Here is an 18,171-nt window from a genome sequence, read left to right as displayed (position 1 = left end):
ATGGAGTTTACATGTAGGACAGTGGAGGACAAAACGTGAACAACCGGTAACGTGATTAATCCCAGCTACAGTTAAATGTTTCCAAAGACAGGGTGTCCCCACCCTGCCTAGTTGTCCGACGCCCCTGGGTAGAGCTGGAGTTCAGGAAAGCTGGGACTTTCCCGGCTGGCGGTCTCTCCCTTCGTGAGTTTCACAGCACACCGTGCACAGTTCTAACAGCCTGAACTCACACCACTGTAATTCTTCCAGACTGGCCTCTCACCTTGTGAACTCCTTGTGGATACTTACGAATTTATTTTCCCATGAACAATATTTGGCACATGACAGGAATTCAGGAAATGCTAATTTGAGTCTAGCCTTAATATTCACTTTGTTCTCAAAAGGCTTTTTGAGAGGGGCTAACATTCACACTTTAAATAATTACTCAGAGTAGCAGCAAGAATCCTAGCTCCTTCTCTCAGGATCAGCTTTGATCTCCAGGACATTCTAGAATTAAATGAGTAGCTAATGTATATGATGAGGTCAGGGAGTGACCAGTAACCTTCCTCCTCCTGAGTTACCCTTATATAAAAATCCTATTATTCATGGCTTTATTGAACACTTTTCCCAGCAATAGAGGGATTTGGGGTCCAGACTAGACAAAATGTTTCACTGCATGGAAAAGGGAATTGGAATAGGATACACAGAAGTAAAGGAAGTCAACGATGTAAACTCAAGCACCTTAGGACTGCATGCTGCAGTCACTGGTCGGGAGGGAGCAGATATGTACACCAGGGGCTGGTAGCTTAGCTTGCACCAGGGCTCCACAGACTTAGGTAAGAAATGGCAGTACCGATTACCCTGTGCATTGTAATCAAAACTTGAAACTGACCAAGTCCTCTCTGCCAACTGTATTAATAAATAAACACTACCTAAAGTTTTTTTCCATTACAAATATTTAGTGAATTTCTAGCACAATACAATCAGAAAAAAAAATACTTGGATGGAGAAATGGAGGAAAGAAGCCAGTATAATGCATTATGACCTACATGAAAATTGCAAACATGTTTGAAATTGTGGGAAGATCCTAAAGTTTCTAGTACTTAAAGAGATGCATTAAAAGTAATATTATCAGTCTTTTATATCCCGAGTTTACTAATTTATTTCAAGTGAATGTAAAAACATAAAGACTTAACATAGGTTCTTTCAAAAGCTTGGTTTCCTCAGCTCGATTCTTCCAAGATGGTAAAACAGAACAAGTTTGGTAATAAGATTTCAAGATATAATTTCCTGAATGAATAAAAGGTCTTAAATCCCTCAACCACAAGCAGGGTTTTCAGAACACTAACCCTTCTAGTTAGGGGAAACCATGCATTCAAACATCTACTCAACTGGAACACAGTGACTGCTACCTGTCTTTCCCTTTCAGTGATTGTTTTTATTTACAATTCAATCCAAACTGAAAAAGCTTTCTGAACAATCCCCTAAAAACCAAATACCCCTACATTTAAAACTACAATATTCAGCCTATGCTGAAACAATGTTCTTTCTACTAAAATATTTATTCACACAAAAATTGAATCTTTTATTCCCCTGGACGGTGATGGTAAATCCTAGGTCTATGAATTTCTCAATGCTGTACAGTACAATCAGGTCCAAAGAGTAGCTTGTTACATACAAGTATCATGAAAAACAATGAAAATATCACTCCTTGGGGTGCCTGCGTGGTTCAGTTGGTTAAGCATCCAACTTTGGCTCAGGTCATGAGCTCACAGTTCATGAGTTCGAGCGCCGCATCAGACTCTGTGCTGGCAGCTCAGAGTCTGGAGCCTTCAGATTCTGTGTCTCCCTCTCTCTCTGCCCTTCTCCCATTCATGTTCTGTCTGCCTCTCTCTCTCTCTCTCTCAAAAACAAACATTTAAAAAAATGAAAAATAGCACTCCTTATTAATGGTAGTGAAAGAAGATAAGGCATATTTTTTTCTTTTCTCAGTAATAGAGCTTATCAGTTAGCATTAATTCATTACCCAGGATACTTTTTAAAATGCATATCATATAAAAATGCTACTGTTTCTGGATTTTGGATTCAAATTATTCTTACTTTACTTTTAAATACAATTATCTCACTGAACATCTACCACAACTAATGACTGGAAAAATCAAAAAAGATTGTAATTTCAAAAGGCAAAAACTTGCCTACAAGAGACAGGAATGAGATAATAGTAGTAATGAAAATAATGACAGCTAAACAGAGCTCCAGCAGACAGCTAAGCAGACTGCGCACTGCACAACCCAGGGAACTACACAGCATGGCAGCCCTGCAGCTCATACTCAGCGAGTCTCCTACCACATGCCAGGCACTGTTATCAGCATTTCATATGTAGTTTGAAGGAGATACTACTCTCATCCCCATTTCACAGATGAGAAAAAAGAAGGCACAGAAGGTTAATAACTTACTCAAGATCTCAAGGCTATTGAGTGGCAGAGCCTGGCCTTTTGACCCCAGAGCCCACATTCTTAATTTTAGTGACTAACTTATAGTTACAATCCTATTACCTGAAAAAAATTTGGTTTTAAAGCTTTCTTGCAGATAACTATTTTTGAAAGTACAAAGTATCTGGAAGATAGTAATCTTATTTGAAATAGTTTTGAAACATACTATTTTATTAAATCTATGGGAGTTGTTCCTTCATTCAGAATGGTTACATGTGGTTTATAGAATCTGTCTTTAATTTATAATCACATCTCATAATAAAACCTTAAAAAAGGGGAAAAGAAAAAAACAACCAAGTACACAAGATTCCATATATGCATATACTTTAATGACAAGGTCACTTAGCTGTAAATGAACAAAAGGAGAGAAGGAAAACTTAACACATGATACTTCCACAGATTTGGGTCAAAACAGGTGTACATGAAGCTTTAAAACATATATTGTCTGTGTTAACAGAGGCTGTAACTACCAATTTTGATTGCGCACATTTTCTAAAACATTATTATCAAAGAGTGTAAAGTTAGATCAAACAATGATGTCAAGAAAATTTTATCCTAAAATTTTAACAAAGTCTTTTAAGAAAGTCTAAAAACCTCCTATCTTCCCACATTGACTCTCAAAACATTAATTTTTCTATCAGAATATCAGTTTAACTTTAACTTTTACCATACATGAAAAATTATCAAAAATATATTGATGGGTCTATACTAATTGTGACTATTTCTATTTACATTAAGCAATTTTTATTAAGTTCTTTATATACAAATTACCATTTGTCCTATGTGAAATTCATTAAAAAGTTTAAAACTACAGAAATGTCATTAGAAACAATGCATTTCAAAATGTAACTGCTTTCCATCAATGAAGAACATTTTAAAATAATTTAACTGAAAAAAGTATTGAACTCCCCACCAATTTCAGCTGCAACAGTATTCCTCCTGAATGTTTTCTGTGATTTAAGGGGAAAAAGAAACTGGGTAAAGTTTGATTGCAAGGAATTAAATAATAAAAATTTGATGAGTGTTTACTGATCTTCAAGAAAGTTACAGTCTACTTAGGTTGGCACTAAAAAAACAGCAGTTTTTTTTTAATTTTAATTTTTCCCTATCACTGTATATATAATATTACTGAAGTATAACTGACATAAAATATATTAGTTTCAGGTGTACATCAATCACATTGATTCAACAATTCTATACATTACTTAATGCTCACCATAAGTAGAGTTAGCAATAATTTAAAAAATGCAAAACTTTAAGATAACGAAGAAACAAAAGTCTTTAATTAAAAACTGGCAAATGCACTAGATAGATATTTTTCATATAAATTTAAATGATAAAATAGTACGCCACATCCAATTCAAGTGAATATAGCCATAGCTTTTTGGATACCTCTAAAAAAGGTCCTGTATTAAAAAAAAACTTAACTATTCTCTAACTAGAAAGAATTTAGATTTCAGAAGTATCACAATACATAAAAGAAACTTAAAACATTTAAGAGGCAAAGATTTGGGGAAAAGTTCATGAAGGGATTATATTAATATTACTAAAATAAAAAGTCACTTTAACTGTTTTAGACTCATAGTAAGGAAATGAAAAAGATGTCTTTTTCTGAGAAAAAACTTGAGCACATCAGAAGTTTTTCAAATTTAAAGATCATCAATTAAGATGACCATTTTTAAATCTAAGTGCAGCACTCTGTCCAGTACAAACGCACTTCTCTTGTCTAAGAATTAAATGATTTTGTAACAATCACTGAAAAGTTAATGCCTCAGTTTCTCTAGTTTGAAAAAAGTGATTAGCTCTATTTTGGAAATTGTCTTAATTTATATTGATTACACACTCCACTAAAGCAAGAAATAAGGCTCTAAAATATTTACCTAATTAGTGCTCTGTCGTTGGACCTTAGGACCGATACTCTGTGTATCCTCATCCTGACTGGGACGTTTCCCACTGCTGAGACCAGTGCCCATGGAGCTTCTTCCTATATATTTAAAAAATGTATGTTTACAATAGAAAAGGTAAAAAGAACAGTATGCTCAAATGCTTCATTCTTACCTTGCTTTAATAGCTGAGTTTGCTGACTGTCTCCATGAGCATAATGTAAAATACCACTCCCCTGAGGGCAACCTGTTAATATTTAAAACACAGAAAAATTATTTAAATTCCAAGTTGTACGTGTTAAGACTACAAATCCAATTTTTAGTAATTGTATTAGGGCATTTATACTTTTTAGGACTAAACCTCAATCCTTCATATGAACTGAAAATCATATGCTCAAATCAGGAAAACATAAACTTAGGGTCACAGAAATGTTGACTTTTGGTTCAAAGGCAAAATCACTGATAATCATTTTCTAAAAAACATTTATTTACTGCATGACAATGAGACACTTGATCATGGAAGGAAAATACAGGGCAATGGTGAGATATATATCCTTCTTTCACCTCTTGTCCCTCTATTCCACATTCTTCCCTCAGTGCCTGTTCCTTGGAGATAAGCAGTAAGGTCCTGCCAGATGAGAATTTAACAATTCAAATCACACAAGGAGGTAACACAATATGGCAGTTACCTACCCTAAGCAATTATATCAACCTTTCTAAAAAAAAACCAATGTCACAGGAGAATGGGTTGGCATAGGAAATAGGTTCTAAAGAAACATCTTTGTCAATGGGTCTAGATAATGGACAAATATGAACATTCTAGCCCCTACAAAGAGGTCATCTCATGGTCTGAACAAGACAATCTACTTTTTATTATAATTTCATGCTCATCAAGTTCCTTTGGATAAAGAATTCAGCTTTTCAAAGTACTCAAAATTGGGCAAGTGGATGCCCTGATCAGGGATGAGGCTCATTTTAGCCACTCTGACTGGCGTGAGGTGGTACCTCAGTGTGCTTTTGATTTGTATTTCCCTGATGAGGAGGGATGCTGAGCATCGTTTCATGTGTCTGTTGGCCATCTGGATGTCCTCTTTGGAGAAGTGTCTGTTCATGTCTTCTGCCCATTTCTTCACTGGGTTGTTTGTTTTTCGGGTGTGGAATTTGGTGAGTTCCTTATAGATTCTGGATATTAACCCTTTATCTGATATGTCATTTGCAACTATCTTTTCCCATTCAGTTGGTTGCCTATTAGTTTTCTGGGTTGTTTCCTTTGCTGTGCAGAAGCTTTTAATCTTGATGAGGTCCCAACAATTTATTTTTGCTCTTGATTCCCTTGCTTTTGGGGATGTGTCAAGTAAGAAGTTGCTGCGGTGGAGGTCAAGGAGGTTGTTTCCTGCTTTCTCCTCTAGGGTGTTGATGGTTTCCTGTCTCACGTTCAGGTCCTTTATCATTTTGAGTTTATTTTTGTGCATGGTGTGAGAAAATGATCTAGTTTCATTCTTCTGCATGTTGCTGTCCAGTTCTCCCAACACCATCTGTTAAAAAGGCTGTCTTTTTTCCATTGGATATTCTTTCCTGCTTTGTCAAAGATTAGTTGGCTGTATACTTTTGGGTCCACTTCTGAGTTCTCAATTCTGTTCCATTGGTCTATGTGTCTGTTTTTGTGCCAATACCATACAGTCTTGATGATGACAGCTTTGTAGTAGAAGCTAAAGTCTGGGATGGTGATACCTCCCGTTTTGGTTTTATTTTTCAGTATTACTTTGGCTATTCGGGGTCTTTTGTGGTTCCATACAAATTTTAGGATAGTTTGTTCTAGTTTTGACAAGTATGCTGGTACAATTTGATTGGAATTGCATTGAATGTGTAGATAGCTTTGGGTAGGAATAACATCTTAACTATATTTATTCTTCCTATCCATGAGCATGGAATGTTTTTCCATTTCTTTGTGTCTTCTTCAATTTCCTTCATAAGTTTTCTATAGTTTTCATCATACAGATCTCTTGTATCCTTGGTTAGGTTTATTCTGAGGTATTTTATGGTTTTTTGTGCAATTGTGAATGGGATCAGTTTCTTGATTTCTCTTTCTGTTGCTTCATTGCTGGTGTATAAAAATGCAACCCATTTCTGTACGTTGATTTTGTACACTGCAACTTGGCTGAATTCTTGGATCAGTTCTAGTAGGCTTCTGGTGGAGTCTGTCGGGTTTTCTATGTAGAGTATCATGTCGTCTGCAAAAAGTGAGAGTTTGACTTCTTTGCCAACTCTGATGCCTTTGATTTCCTTTTGGTGTCTGATGGCTGATGTTAGGACTTCCAGCACTATGTTAAACAACAGTGGTGAGAGTGGACATCCCTGTCGTGTTCCTGATCTCAGGGGGAGAGCTCTCAGTTTTTCCACGTTTGACCGTATCGCTGAGCTCTCGAATTCTTCTTTCCTGTTCCTGGATCAGTTTGTGTCTTTTTTTGTCAGCTTCTTGTTTTTCTATAATGGTGTCTTCTAAATCACTTATTCTCCTTTCTGCCTCTTCAATCCGTGTATTGGAGGCCTCTAATTTATTATGTATCTCATTTATCACATTTTTTAACTCTTCATGCCTATTTTTATTTTCCATTCTGCTGTAGCCAGAGTTTCCTTGATGTCCCCTATGTTTTTTTCAAGCCCAGCTATTAATTTTACCATTATTATTCTAAAATCTTGTTCAGTTATGCTGCTGATATCTGTTTTGAGCAGTTCACTAGCTGTCATTTCTTCTTGGAGTTTCTTTGGAGGAGAGCTCTTTCATTTTGTCATTTTAGTTAGCTTTCCGGCTCTTGTTGGTTTTAAAGACCTGTTAATGCTCTCTGTATCTATGAGCGCTGCTATATCCAAGAAGACTCTTTGTCCAGGGCCTATCCTTTCAGAGAGTGTTTTTTAAATGGTATCTCTTGGTCTCTCTTGTTGGGACCTTGGTTATTTTATTTTCCTATTCGTAGTGATATTTGGGACTCTCCACCTTGTGTCCTCTGGCTTGTTTCTTGAGGTAGCCCTGGAAAAGAAAACAGACAGACAATCACACAGGGAGCAGGAGCACACAAACGCACAGGCTAATTCAACTATCATGCAAAGCGAGAGGGAAAACAAAAAAGTTAAGAGAAAAGATGGAGGAGGGAGGGCGAATAATAGGGAGTATAAAATACATAAAAGGGGTCAACAAAGGGAAAAGAAAAGGAAAAAAGAAGAAAACCGATGGACAAAGAATGGTTTAAAGCACATAACTGGATTTCCCAGCTACAGTTAAATAGCCGTGTGTATGCAGTGCTGCTTGAAGAGCATAGAGAAAGAGAGAGAAGACAGGGCGAGGATGAGGCAAAATTGGAAATAGAATGAACAGGCAGAAGGGATAAGAAGTTTTTTTCAAAGAGGTAAAGGGTAGAATATGGTTGGATAGGTGAGAGAAGGATGCTGGAATTATCCATAGAAACTATATAGTCTAAGTACTCCTGAGAGAAAGAGATGAAAATGTCGGTAGATGTAGAATTTACATTTACAGAATGGACTCGTTGTGATTGTTTAAGCAAGCCGGCGACCAGAGTTAATCAGGTCAGTGTTCTGGGGAAAAAAGAAAAGAGAAAGAAGAAGAAAAAAAAGAAAAAAAAAAGGGAGGAGGGCAGCTCTCAGGCAGGGATGGGCGTGGCGTGATCCAATGCCTCAGGCGGGAGCTCTGCCTTGGTGGTTGCGGGGAGGAGAGTGATGGTGCTCCAGTCCCTTCTTGAACCAAGCGCTGCACCTCGCTTTTTTGGGCGTGTAAACTCCCCGTACCGGGGGCGCAGCCGAAGTTGGTTGCTCTCTTCAACTCAGGCCAGTTCCAATCTCCAAATCCCAGTCCGTGCGCCCGCTGAAATTGCCTTAGACACAGCTTCCCAGGCACCCCCTCGGGGCAATTCCAGGCCCCCTGCCGAGCTCTGGGGGTGGCGTCAGAATCGCTGCTTCCTTCTCTGGGTCGGGCTGGCAAGCATGGGCAGGGGCTTGCCTGCCGGGTGCGCAGAGCCTGCTGGAGTGAGGAAAACCAGGTCCCTCTGTGGCTCGTCACCCGAAACACGAACTCACAGGCAAATTTCCCAGTTTCTAGCTCTTTGCTTTCCCTCTAGAGTCCCAGCCAGCCAGGAGCGCGGACACCCGGTGTCAGTGCGCGCGGCTCTTTCTGGGGCCCCAGCCACCCGGGAGGACAATGGCGGCAGGGCAGGCAGCCACTCTGAAGTCCAGCCGCCAGGAGCCGGCACAGAGAAGCAGTCTGTGCGCTCAGCCCCCCGGGACCAGTTGGCGCGAGGGGACCTGGCGTGCAGGTATTTGGCAAGTACGGTCTTTCTATGCCCCGAGCGGAGGTTTTTCCCCCCTGAGCGGAGGTTTTTCTGTTTCGGACTCTCTCCTTTTCCCCTCTCACTCCCCGTAGAGGGTAGAGGGGGATCGCCTCCGGCCCTGGAGTCTCCGATACCGGCCCGATTTTATCTTCCCCAGTTCGCACTCACGTTAGAAGGCTTTCTCTGTGGATTCTGCGTCCTTTTTCTCCCAATCTCTCAGGTTTTGTAAGGTTTCCAATGGCTTCAGATCTTTTCCGTGTGATGTATGGGCCCGAGTGTAAGTACGGAGCCCCTTACTTCTCCGCCATCTTGCCCCCCTAGTCTCTAATCCTTTCAAATGGGACAGAAACTGGAGGAGAGAACTGCTTTAACAGCACAGTCCAAATCCTCAGGCTCTCTCCACAATCACTCCCATTTCCAGGTCCACAGTGCTCTGTCCTTCATCGGCCTACCCAATGCTCCCCACCCCACAATCCTCCAAGAGAATTTCTGTAGCTCCTTCAGCTCTCAAAGGTCTTTTTCCCCCTATTGTAAGTGAAAGCAGCATCTTACAACTTGTCACTTTTTTCATTTGTGTTTCCCTTCCTCTCATTTACAAAGCCTCACAACACCTACATACAAAGTGAGTTACAGGCAACTATTTATATGATTAGAGTATTTTCAAGATTCATTAATTCCATTATATCATAAAATACGTGTACAAAATTTGTAAAGCAAAATTATTCCAATTTAACTCGATACCGTGATTTGTTTTTGCAGATAACTCCAAATAATGAATACAGATTTGAGGGGACCAAGAAGCAGTACATACCATCACTGGATAGTGATCAGCTGGGCACCTCAAAGCCTGTTGCTTCCCACCCTTCTGGTACCTGCCTGTTATTTTAGTGCTTCACAGAACTCTGTCCCTCAAACTCATGTATGGGCAGAGGAAACAGCCTGTGAACTTAACAAGAGATCTGACAGAAAAACTGAATTGACACCTTGTTGAAGTTCAAATTCTAGGACAGAAAAGAACATTTCTGAAGTAGACTGCCATCACTAGTAGCTACTAGACTGCTAGGTGAGACACATTCCAGTACAAAAAAATGCTTAATTTTATAAACACTACATATGGCATTACAGTTGCAAGAGAGGCCCAGTGGTAAGTTTCGGACTAGTCAGACTTGGATATGAAGCTTAGCTCAACTACTTACTAACTGTGAGATTTTGGTTAAGTTACCTAACCCTTCTTGACCTATTTCCACCACCACCTCTCCAGGTTATTGTGAGGATGTGGCAAACTCCTCTTGTACTAGGCACAAAGTAGGTAGTCAAAATGTGAGTGGCTTTGTTCCTTTCTCCTTAATCTAACTGTTGGAGAATAAAGTATATGCTCTCAAAAGGATGCAGGGCATTTCTGAATCAGAAAGTTTCAATCTTTTTTTAAGTTTATATATTTATTTTGAGAGAGAGAGTGTACACAAGAGGGGCAAAGAGGCAGGAAGGGGGGGAGAGAGAGCGAGAGCAAGAGCATCCTAAGCAGGCTCTACACTGCCAGTAGAGAGCCCCATGCAGGGCTTAAACTCACAAACCAGAGATCATGACCTGAGATGAAATCAAGAGCCTGACACTTAACCAAATAAGCCACCCAAATGCCCCAGAAAGGTTAATTTTTTAAAGGTTTTATTTTTTAAATATTTTAATATTTATTTTTGAGAGAGAGAGGGAGAGACAGAGTGCAAGCAGAGGAGGGGCATAGAGAGGGGTAGACACAGAATCTAAAGCAGGCTCTGAACTGTCAGCACAGCGCCCAATGTGAGGCTCAAACTCACAAACCACAAAATCATGATCTGAGCCGAAGTCAAACACTAAACTGACTGAGCCACCCAGGTACCCCAAAGGTTTTATTCTTAATTATCAATTTTAAACATCTGACTTTTTTGGGGAAAAAATAAGCATTCTTCAAATGCTGCCTTGTTTTTAATCAAATTAATTAGCCTCATGCTATTTTTGGTTAGTATAACTGAAAATTAATACAGTGATTCAAAATTTCCAATGAATACTGGCTTCTTGATATTATTAATGTCACACATTAAGAATATATGTGGCAACTAAACATATACCATTCAGAAAACCACTACAGGGGCGCCTGGGTGGTTTAGTCGGTTGAGCGTCCGACTTTCACTTAGGTCATGATCTCGCGGTTCGTGGGTTCAAGCCCTGCGTCAGGCTCTGTGCTGACTACCAGCTCAGAGCCTGGAGCCTGTTTCAGTCTGTGACTCCCTCTCTCTCTGACCCTCCCCTGCTCACGCTGTCTCTTTCTCTCTCTCTCTCCTAGAAATAAATAAAAAACATTAAAAAAAAAAAAAAAAAGAAAACCACTACAGACAGACTAAAGAAAACCTCATGTGCAAAAAGGACTAGAGGCCCTATGCATCTGCATGATAAATCTTCTGACCACAGTCCCAGGACCCCTGACCTTAACTAATTACCTTCTAGCTAATACATACCTAAAGAAAGTTAAAAAAAAAAATCATGATATTTTAGTTTCATTTTATCCTTAAAATTGCCCTCCTCATTCAGTTTGCAAGATCTTTTACCTTGACCTAAATTCTACTATGTTTAAAGATGTTTTTCATCTCTACAATGTCACTAATGGAATGACGGTGTGTGTGAGTGAAGGTATATACACATGTATGTATGCATACAAAGAACCTACTACACAAAGATAGATTACAAAAGATAGATTTTTTAAAAACATAGTGAGGATTCAATAAAAATATATTTGGTTATTAATCTCTTTATGTTACTAAGTGTAGAAAATTCCTTTTCACTTACTTCCACTGCTGCTACAACCTGGAATATTTTCTCCAGGAGAATACCCCATGAGGCCTCCATTCCCATTAGGATTAGAAGGCACTGATGCAAGAAGACCTAAAGGGAAAAAATTTCCTAAATTATGCTGAAGATCAAATTCAAGGATAGGTACACATAAACATCTGCCAAAGAAACAAACAAAAGGTAATTGCTGACATACCTAGTCCTCTATATCGTGAAAGTTGCTGATAAATCTGTTTCATCCTCTCAATATTCAAACGGCTTGCCTCAGCATGGTTCACCATTGGTTTAGGATAATTAACTCCTATCAAACATTTGGCTACCTTTTGGATACCTTCTGGTGCATTCCAGGGATCATAGATATATTTTGCAGGGAAACCTCTTAAGACAGGCAAATAACGCCTTTTGGGAGAAGGAAGAAAAATTATTAATAAAATGAACTATAAGCAAATTATAACAAACTCATTATTAGCTATAGATGACCAAAATCAAGTTAATACCATTTAAAGGATTTGTTTACCCATCTCCTCATCTCTGCTGCCCATGATGAGTGGGGAAAATCTTAAGTGTTGCTTAAACATAAAAATTTCTTCCTGGATTAGTTATTCCAAACTGAAAAATAATCACCCTCGATTTACCTGATATAGTCTCCATTGGGATCTGTTCTCCTACCAAAACCAACAGGGCAATAGCAGTGAAAAAACTGTTGGAAAAAGGAACTACAAGACAGCCACATCCAACTTCCAGCATTTATGCTCCAATCTGCATCAAGCAATAATTCTTCAAATACCTTCAGAAGTAACAGTAACCAATTAGTTTATACACACATAATTCTCAAAGCAAGCATTTTCCAGGTCTCTGAAGATCAAAAATCAAGGCAAAGAAAATCTAGTATAGAACTGTAAAATTAAACATTCCAAAGTCTGCCTCCTTGTCAATGTTCTGTTCTATAATGAGTTATTTCAGGGAAAGAAAAATATCAGTAATATAAGTGAATTTCTGAATAGAATTTACTTTTCTAATCTTTGCAGTGGTATTGGGGCTAGGGTAAACTAATTACTCAAGTCAATGATTCAAATTAAAAAATGAAAGAAAAAAAGCAGTAAACATTTTTGCAAAAGCAAAGATGCTACCATATAACTCACTAACAAAACTTTAGAAGCTTGGTACACTGGCCTACATATTGGGAGTAGTCAAATATAAATGACCTTTAAAAATGCACTAGCATTATAGAGTTTAAATTTGGAATTCCTTGACCAAATTAAAACGAATTTTTATAAATTCATTAAGTGCTATATGTCTACATCATGTACAGCTTTGTAGTAGGAAATATAGGAGATGCAAAAAAATGGATCAGAAGGGGAGCCTGAGTGGTTCAGTTGGTTGAGCATCTGACTTTGGCTCAGATCATGATCTCATGGTTCCTGAGTTTGAGCCCCGCATCAGGCTTCATGGTGACAGCTCAGAGCCTGGAACCTGCTTCAAATTCCGTGCCTCCCTGTCTCTGCCCCTTCCCGGCTTGCACTCTGTCTCTCAAAAATAAACAAACATTAAAAAAAATGTTTTAAATGGATCAGAAATGGTCCTTGGATAGAGGAAATTTATGATATAGGCAGGAAGGTAAAACAAATCCTATTACATATAACGACAAGATGATGTCATAGAATGCAGTATGTTTCACTTTACACACTAGTTTACTAAAAAGCTGTGATTTTAAAGTGAGGTGAAATAATACATAGTTAAATTTTATGATATAAATTCACTATTTCTAAGAATTTTTGGGTGAATCCTTTTTTGTAGGAGAAATCATCACCTATAAATATGTTAATCCAGTAAGTTCAGAGTGTTATTAAACTTTATAGTTCCCCTTGATCGCTAGGCTAGTTCAGCCTCTGAAATGACTTTAGGTCAATCAGATCAGCTTTTACCATTTTTCCTGTCTGATTATATACCATTCTGCTCTCCAAGAGTGTGCCTCTTCAGGGATTTAAACTCCTTACTCATTGAAAAAATTAGACTATAAATGAATCTACATTAAAGACAACTTACAGGAATTGTTTAATGAAGTATAGAGTCCTGCAAAATAAAACTGTACTATATTAGTTATCAGAATACTTACTTTCATTCCTTCTTCCCAACTAATCCATAGATCACCTCGGGTCAGGAAGCAAGCAACTGCATGTCTGGCTAAATGGTGAATCCAACCCTCCTGACGAAGCTGTGTCATGATGGCATCAATCCATGGAAATCCTGTCCGTCCTTCTGCCCATTTCGCTAAAGCCTCAGGATTCTTATCCCAAGGAATCTGAACACAGATGGGGTTTCCTTCCATTTTATCAAAGCGTGGATTATTTGTTGCTGCTGTATAGAAAAATTCACGCCATAACAGTTGCCCATAGAGGGAAAGGGGAGGGGAACTGTTCTTCTTTACCTAAGGTTAAAATGCAAAAAAGTATTATCAGCAATTTTTTTAAAAGTATTCTGAAAATCAAGCTTCAGTTTTAGATAGTACCTTTTTGTAGAGATCTGTTAGTTTGAAGTAAAACAGTCGACAAGACAAACAACCAAATCGAAGATAAGGACTGAGTCCAGTAGGGCTAGCAAGCAGTGAATTTGCATTCATTCGTGGTCTTTCAAAGTTTGCCACCCAAGCCTGAAAATACACAGAGAGAGTTATGCTAAAGAGCACCTTTTCCATTTTAAAGAGTGTTTAAAACTGATATATACTTCTTTAAAGTTACATAGTTCTGGGGCGCCTGGGTGGGTCAGTTGGTTGAGCATCCAACTCTTGATTTCTGCTCAGGTCACTCATGGTTGAGATAGAACCCCACTTTGGACATTGAGCCGGGCATGGAGCCTGCTTAAGATTCTCTCTCGGCTTTTCCCTCTGCCCCTCCCCTGCTCACACTCTCTAATCTCTCTCCAAAACAAAAATTTTAAAAAGTTATATACTTCTTGGAGAATAATATTTTATTATCCCAGCCACAAACATGTTTTAACAAAAAAGGCAACAGGAAACAAGTAAGCATTCTTTTTGTTTTAGCCATCCTCGTGTAGCACATACTCATGAAATAAATTACCTTCAAATTCCTAACACGAAGCTGAGAGCACTTTCAACCTGTCTCCTTGACACTGAGGTAAAGGTGAAATAGAAGAACTTTATCTTAGCTTCAAAGTTATGGTCATCAGATACCAGCTTACACAGATAGAATAGAAGAGGTAGTATTGGTAGTAGCTAAAGAGGAAATAATCAGCAGAGGAGGAAAAAAAAAAATCTAAATGAAGAGATGGTTGTTAATTTTCAAACAATTAGGTCTGTGCTATTTTAACTACTTCTCTCAATTCCTCTTGTTCAACAGTCTATTTTTTGGTTTTAAAAAAGAATGAAATTATTTTTTAGATGTCAGTTTGGAAACACAAGCATGATCTATATTATCATACTTTTCTTTCCAAATGCCTTTCCAAACGTGTAAGTGCTTCGGTTTCTCCGCCTGGCCATACTGCAGAAGGTAAGCCATCTGTATCAAAACCTAAAAGAAAAAAAAGAAAAAAATTCTTCTGGAACTAAAATAATTTTTATTGAACCACAGTAAGTAGGAAAAAAAATACTTTGCAGAAAAATTATGATAGTAGCATAAATAGGAATTGAGGGCCCTGGATAGGTCCTCATATGTAAGGATACATCATGGTCTCTACACTTTAGGATGAACATCTTAAGGTGATAACAGAAAGATCACATTTATAGAACACATAAATAATGTACAGATTTATCATTTCTTAGTTTAAAAGTTTCTTTTAGATTTTTTTCTTTCTTTCCCTCTTAAATCCAAAATACTTTAAATGTCAAATTAGAAGTGAGATTTTCCAAGTGATTTATTAACTCTTAAGCTCTATATTTATTACCATTTACACCTACCAAGTTCTTCCAGTGAAGGGACTCCATATTTCTCATCATGGTCCTCAGACAGAGGAGTTGTGCACTTTTCTATTACTTCTGAAGTAATTGTCTCTACAGGTATCTCTAGTGGTTCCATTTTGCTGATGAGAGTCTGGAATCTTTTATAAGTAAGAGGTGGTTGTCCGCCATTGAGTTCTATGATCCTAATACAAAATTAGTAAAATAACAATTTGATTGATAAGTTCTGAAAAGGCTTAAAATCAGAAAATAAAATTTATTACTTAAGACTTCTAGGTGGATGTAAGCTTCTTATATGACCAGGAAATTACTAAAATAGTTAATGAATCTAAAAATCATTCTCGCAATTTTTTAAACATCTGCTAGTTGTCAAAAATATACAGTATGCAAATAATAAAACCTTTAAGACAAAGGGTATCATTAAGCATCTATGAGTGAAAAAAACAAGTGGCTAAATTAGCCTAAAGGCAATAACATAAAAATAATACATATGAAAAGATAAAAACATTAAAACTAAACCAGACCAATATGATAACAAGGAGCAGTAAGTCTCATTAATTAGGATTCTGTATTACTGTAGTGACAATCACTTGCTATTTTTTATTGTGCTCATCATGCCTTTGCTAAAAATTCCAGCATATGTATCTCATGTACATTTTATATTTACTTCTGATCACTAATTGCCTCAGTGAAGTTATATTAAAAAGAAAAATTAGCATTGACAATGTTAGTTTGAATTAGACACTATTTGGGAATAACCAGTTATTTTCTTTTACTATGGCCATTTGCTTAGCATTTAGCCCTAATAAAGAATTACTGTAAAATCCAATTCCTTCATTTTATGGATGAGAAATTAGAGCCTACCAAAAGAATTAAATAAGTTAATCAAGGCTGCAAAACTATTTAATAAATAGCAAAATCAAGGTTTCCTTAATCCAAATATAGTACATTTTCAAAAAGTTTTTCACTTAAATTCCACTTAGTTAACATAGACTATTATATTAGTTTGAGGTGTATACTTTAGGATTCAACACTTCCATACAACACCCAAGGTTCATCACAAGTGTCCTCCTTAATCCCCATCACCTATTTCACCCATCCGCCCACCCACCTCGCCTCTGGTAACCATCAGTTTGTTCTCTAGAGTTGAGAGTCTGTTTCTTGGTTTGCCTCTCTCTCTCTCTCTTTTCTCTATGCTCATTTGTCTTCTCAAATTCCATTCGTCTTTTTTGGTGTATAGGAATCCAACAGATTTCTGCACACTGATTTTATATCCTGCGACTTTACTGAATTCATTTATCATTTCTAGTAGTTTTTGGTGGAGTCTTTAGGGATTTTTATATACAGTATCATGGCATCTGCAAATAGTCAGAGTTTTACTTCTTCTTTACCAATTCGAATACCTTTTATTTCTTTATGTTGTCTAACTGCTGTGGCTAGGAATTCCAGTACTATGTTGAATAAAAATGGTGAGAGTGGATATCCTTGTCTTGTTCCTGACTTTAGGGGAAAAGCTCTCAGTTTTTCACCATTAAATAGAACATTGGCTGTGAGTTTTTCATATAAGGCTTTATTATTTTGAGATATATTCCCTCTAGACTTACTTTTCAGAAGGTTTTTACTATGAATGGATGTTGTACTTTGTCAAATGCTTTTTTCTGCATTTACTGAAATGATCATATGGTTTTCATCCTTTCTCTTATTGGTGTGATTTATCATGTTGATTTAGAATGGTCAAGAAAAATTGTGATACTCATAATAGTTTTGAAACTGAAATTCTGAGTATTTTTATCTTATGCACTAACTATGCCTGTAATTTTGGCATCTGTCATTGATTAAATTAAAAAACCACAGTAGTTAAAAGGCTAAGGACTTACCATATATTCATTTAATTCTCCCACAATTCTACTAGTAGATGTTGTTATTTCCATTTCATAAACTTAAGTCCCATAGGTTAAAACTTACTGGTCCATATACTTAATACCACTGAACTGTATGCTTAAAAATGGTTGAGATAACAAGTTTTATGTTATGTGTATTTTAAGAGAATAAAAAAAAGAAAAACTTACTTGTCCAGGTCATATAATGTATGTGAAATTCGTACAATAACTTCTACTCCAGCTTCAGTAGCCAGTTTCTTAATAGCTGCATCTCGTTCCTTTCCAAAGGGCTCAGAATCATATTCAATTGAAAGTTTAGTTATGTTCCATTCCTAAAATAAGAAAAAGGGACAAAAATGTACACAAATTTTAATAATTATTCTTTTCTATTGCAACAACACATTCTGGAAAAAGTGAAAAGCTCAAACTCTACATATGAAATGATTATACATAAATCAAACTTTGAATATGCAGGAAGAAACTACACAATTTATAAATTCAAAAGTATGTCAAGAAATGTACACTCATTAGATTTCAGGCATCGTACTAGGCATTAGACAATCTACTAATATGCTTAAAACCAGCTTCCTATACTAAATGTTTCTATAGCACTTTACTTTTCAAATAATTTACATTTCTTCCTCAAAATAACCCTCAGTTTAGCACTTTGGCTGATATCTCCATTTGGCAGATAGGGTTATTTTAAAATTTTAGGGACTTGTCCAAGTTCTCAAAGAGCCAGAATACCTGAATTTATGTCTGTTGATTCTAAGAATTGGTCTTTCACAAACCTTTGATAGTTAATATGGTAAGTACTCTGTTTTATAATCTTTTATTTCTGATTACCAAAAAATGCTAATT

At 37.1% G+C, this 18,171-nt stretch overlaps 1 protein-coding gene across 1 annotated transcript in view; it reads right to left on the bottom strand.

Moving 5' to 3' along the window:
* The window catches only part of CRY1 (cryptochrome circadian regulator 1), a 114,802-nt gene that overhangs the window by 11,779 nt on the left and 84,852 nt on the right, over positions 1-18,171 (bottom strand). The window contains exons 3-13 of the mRNA XM_039230437.1: positions 17,500-17,642; positions 15,431-15,615; positions 14,956-15,044; positions 14,027-14,167; positions 13,634-13,945; positions 12,153-12,304; positions 11,714-11,916; positions 11,515-11,610; positions 4,530-4,601; positions 4,352-4,455; positions 2,797-3,421 (exon numbers count right to left, since the gene is read on the bottom strand). Coding sequence (XP_039086368.1) covers positions 4,352-4,455; positions 4,530-4,601; positions 11,515-11,610; positions 11,714-11,916; positions 12,153-12,304; positions 13,634-13,945; positions 14,027-14,167; positions 14,956-15,044; positions 15,431-15,615; positions 17,500-17,642 — 1,497 coding nt within the window. The 3' untranslated portion in view covers positions 2,797-3,421. The remainder of the gene's footprint in view (positions 1-2,796; positions 3,422-4,351; positions 4,456-4,529; positions 4,602-11,514; positions 11,611-11,713; positions 11,917-12,152; positions 12,305-13,633; positions 13,946-14,026; positions 14,168-14,955; positions 15,045-15,430; positions 15,616-17,499; positions 17,643-18,171) is intronic.

Source organism: Hyaena hyaena, unplaced genomic scaffold (genome assembly GCF_003009895.1).
Source record: "Hyaena hyaena isolate Hyena2069 unplaced genomic scaffold, ASM300989v1 scaffold_46, whole genome shotgun sequence".
Lineage (NCBI taxonomy): Eukaryota > Metazoa > Chordata > Mammalia > Carnivora > Hyaenidae > Hyaena > Hyaena hyaena.
Note: the sequence above shows the minus strand (reverse complement) of the source record. Positions and strands in the feature narration are given on the sequence as shown.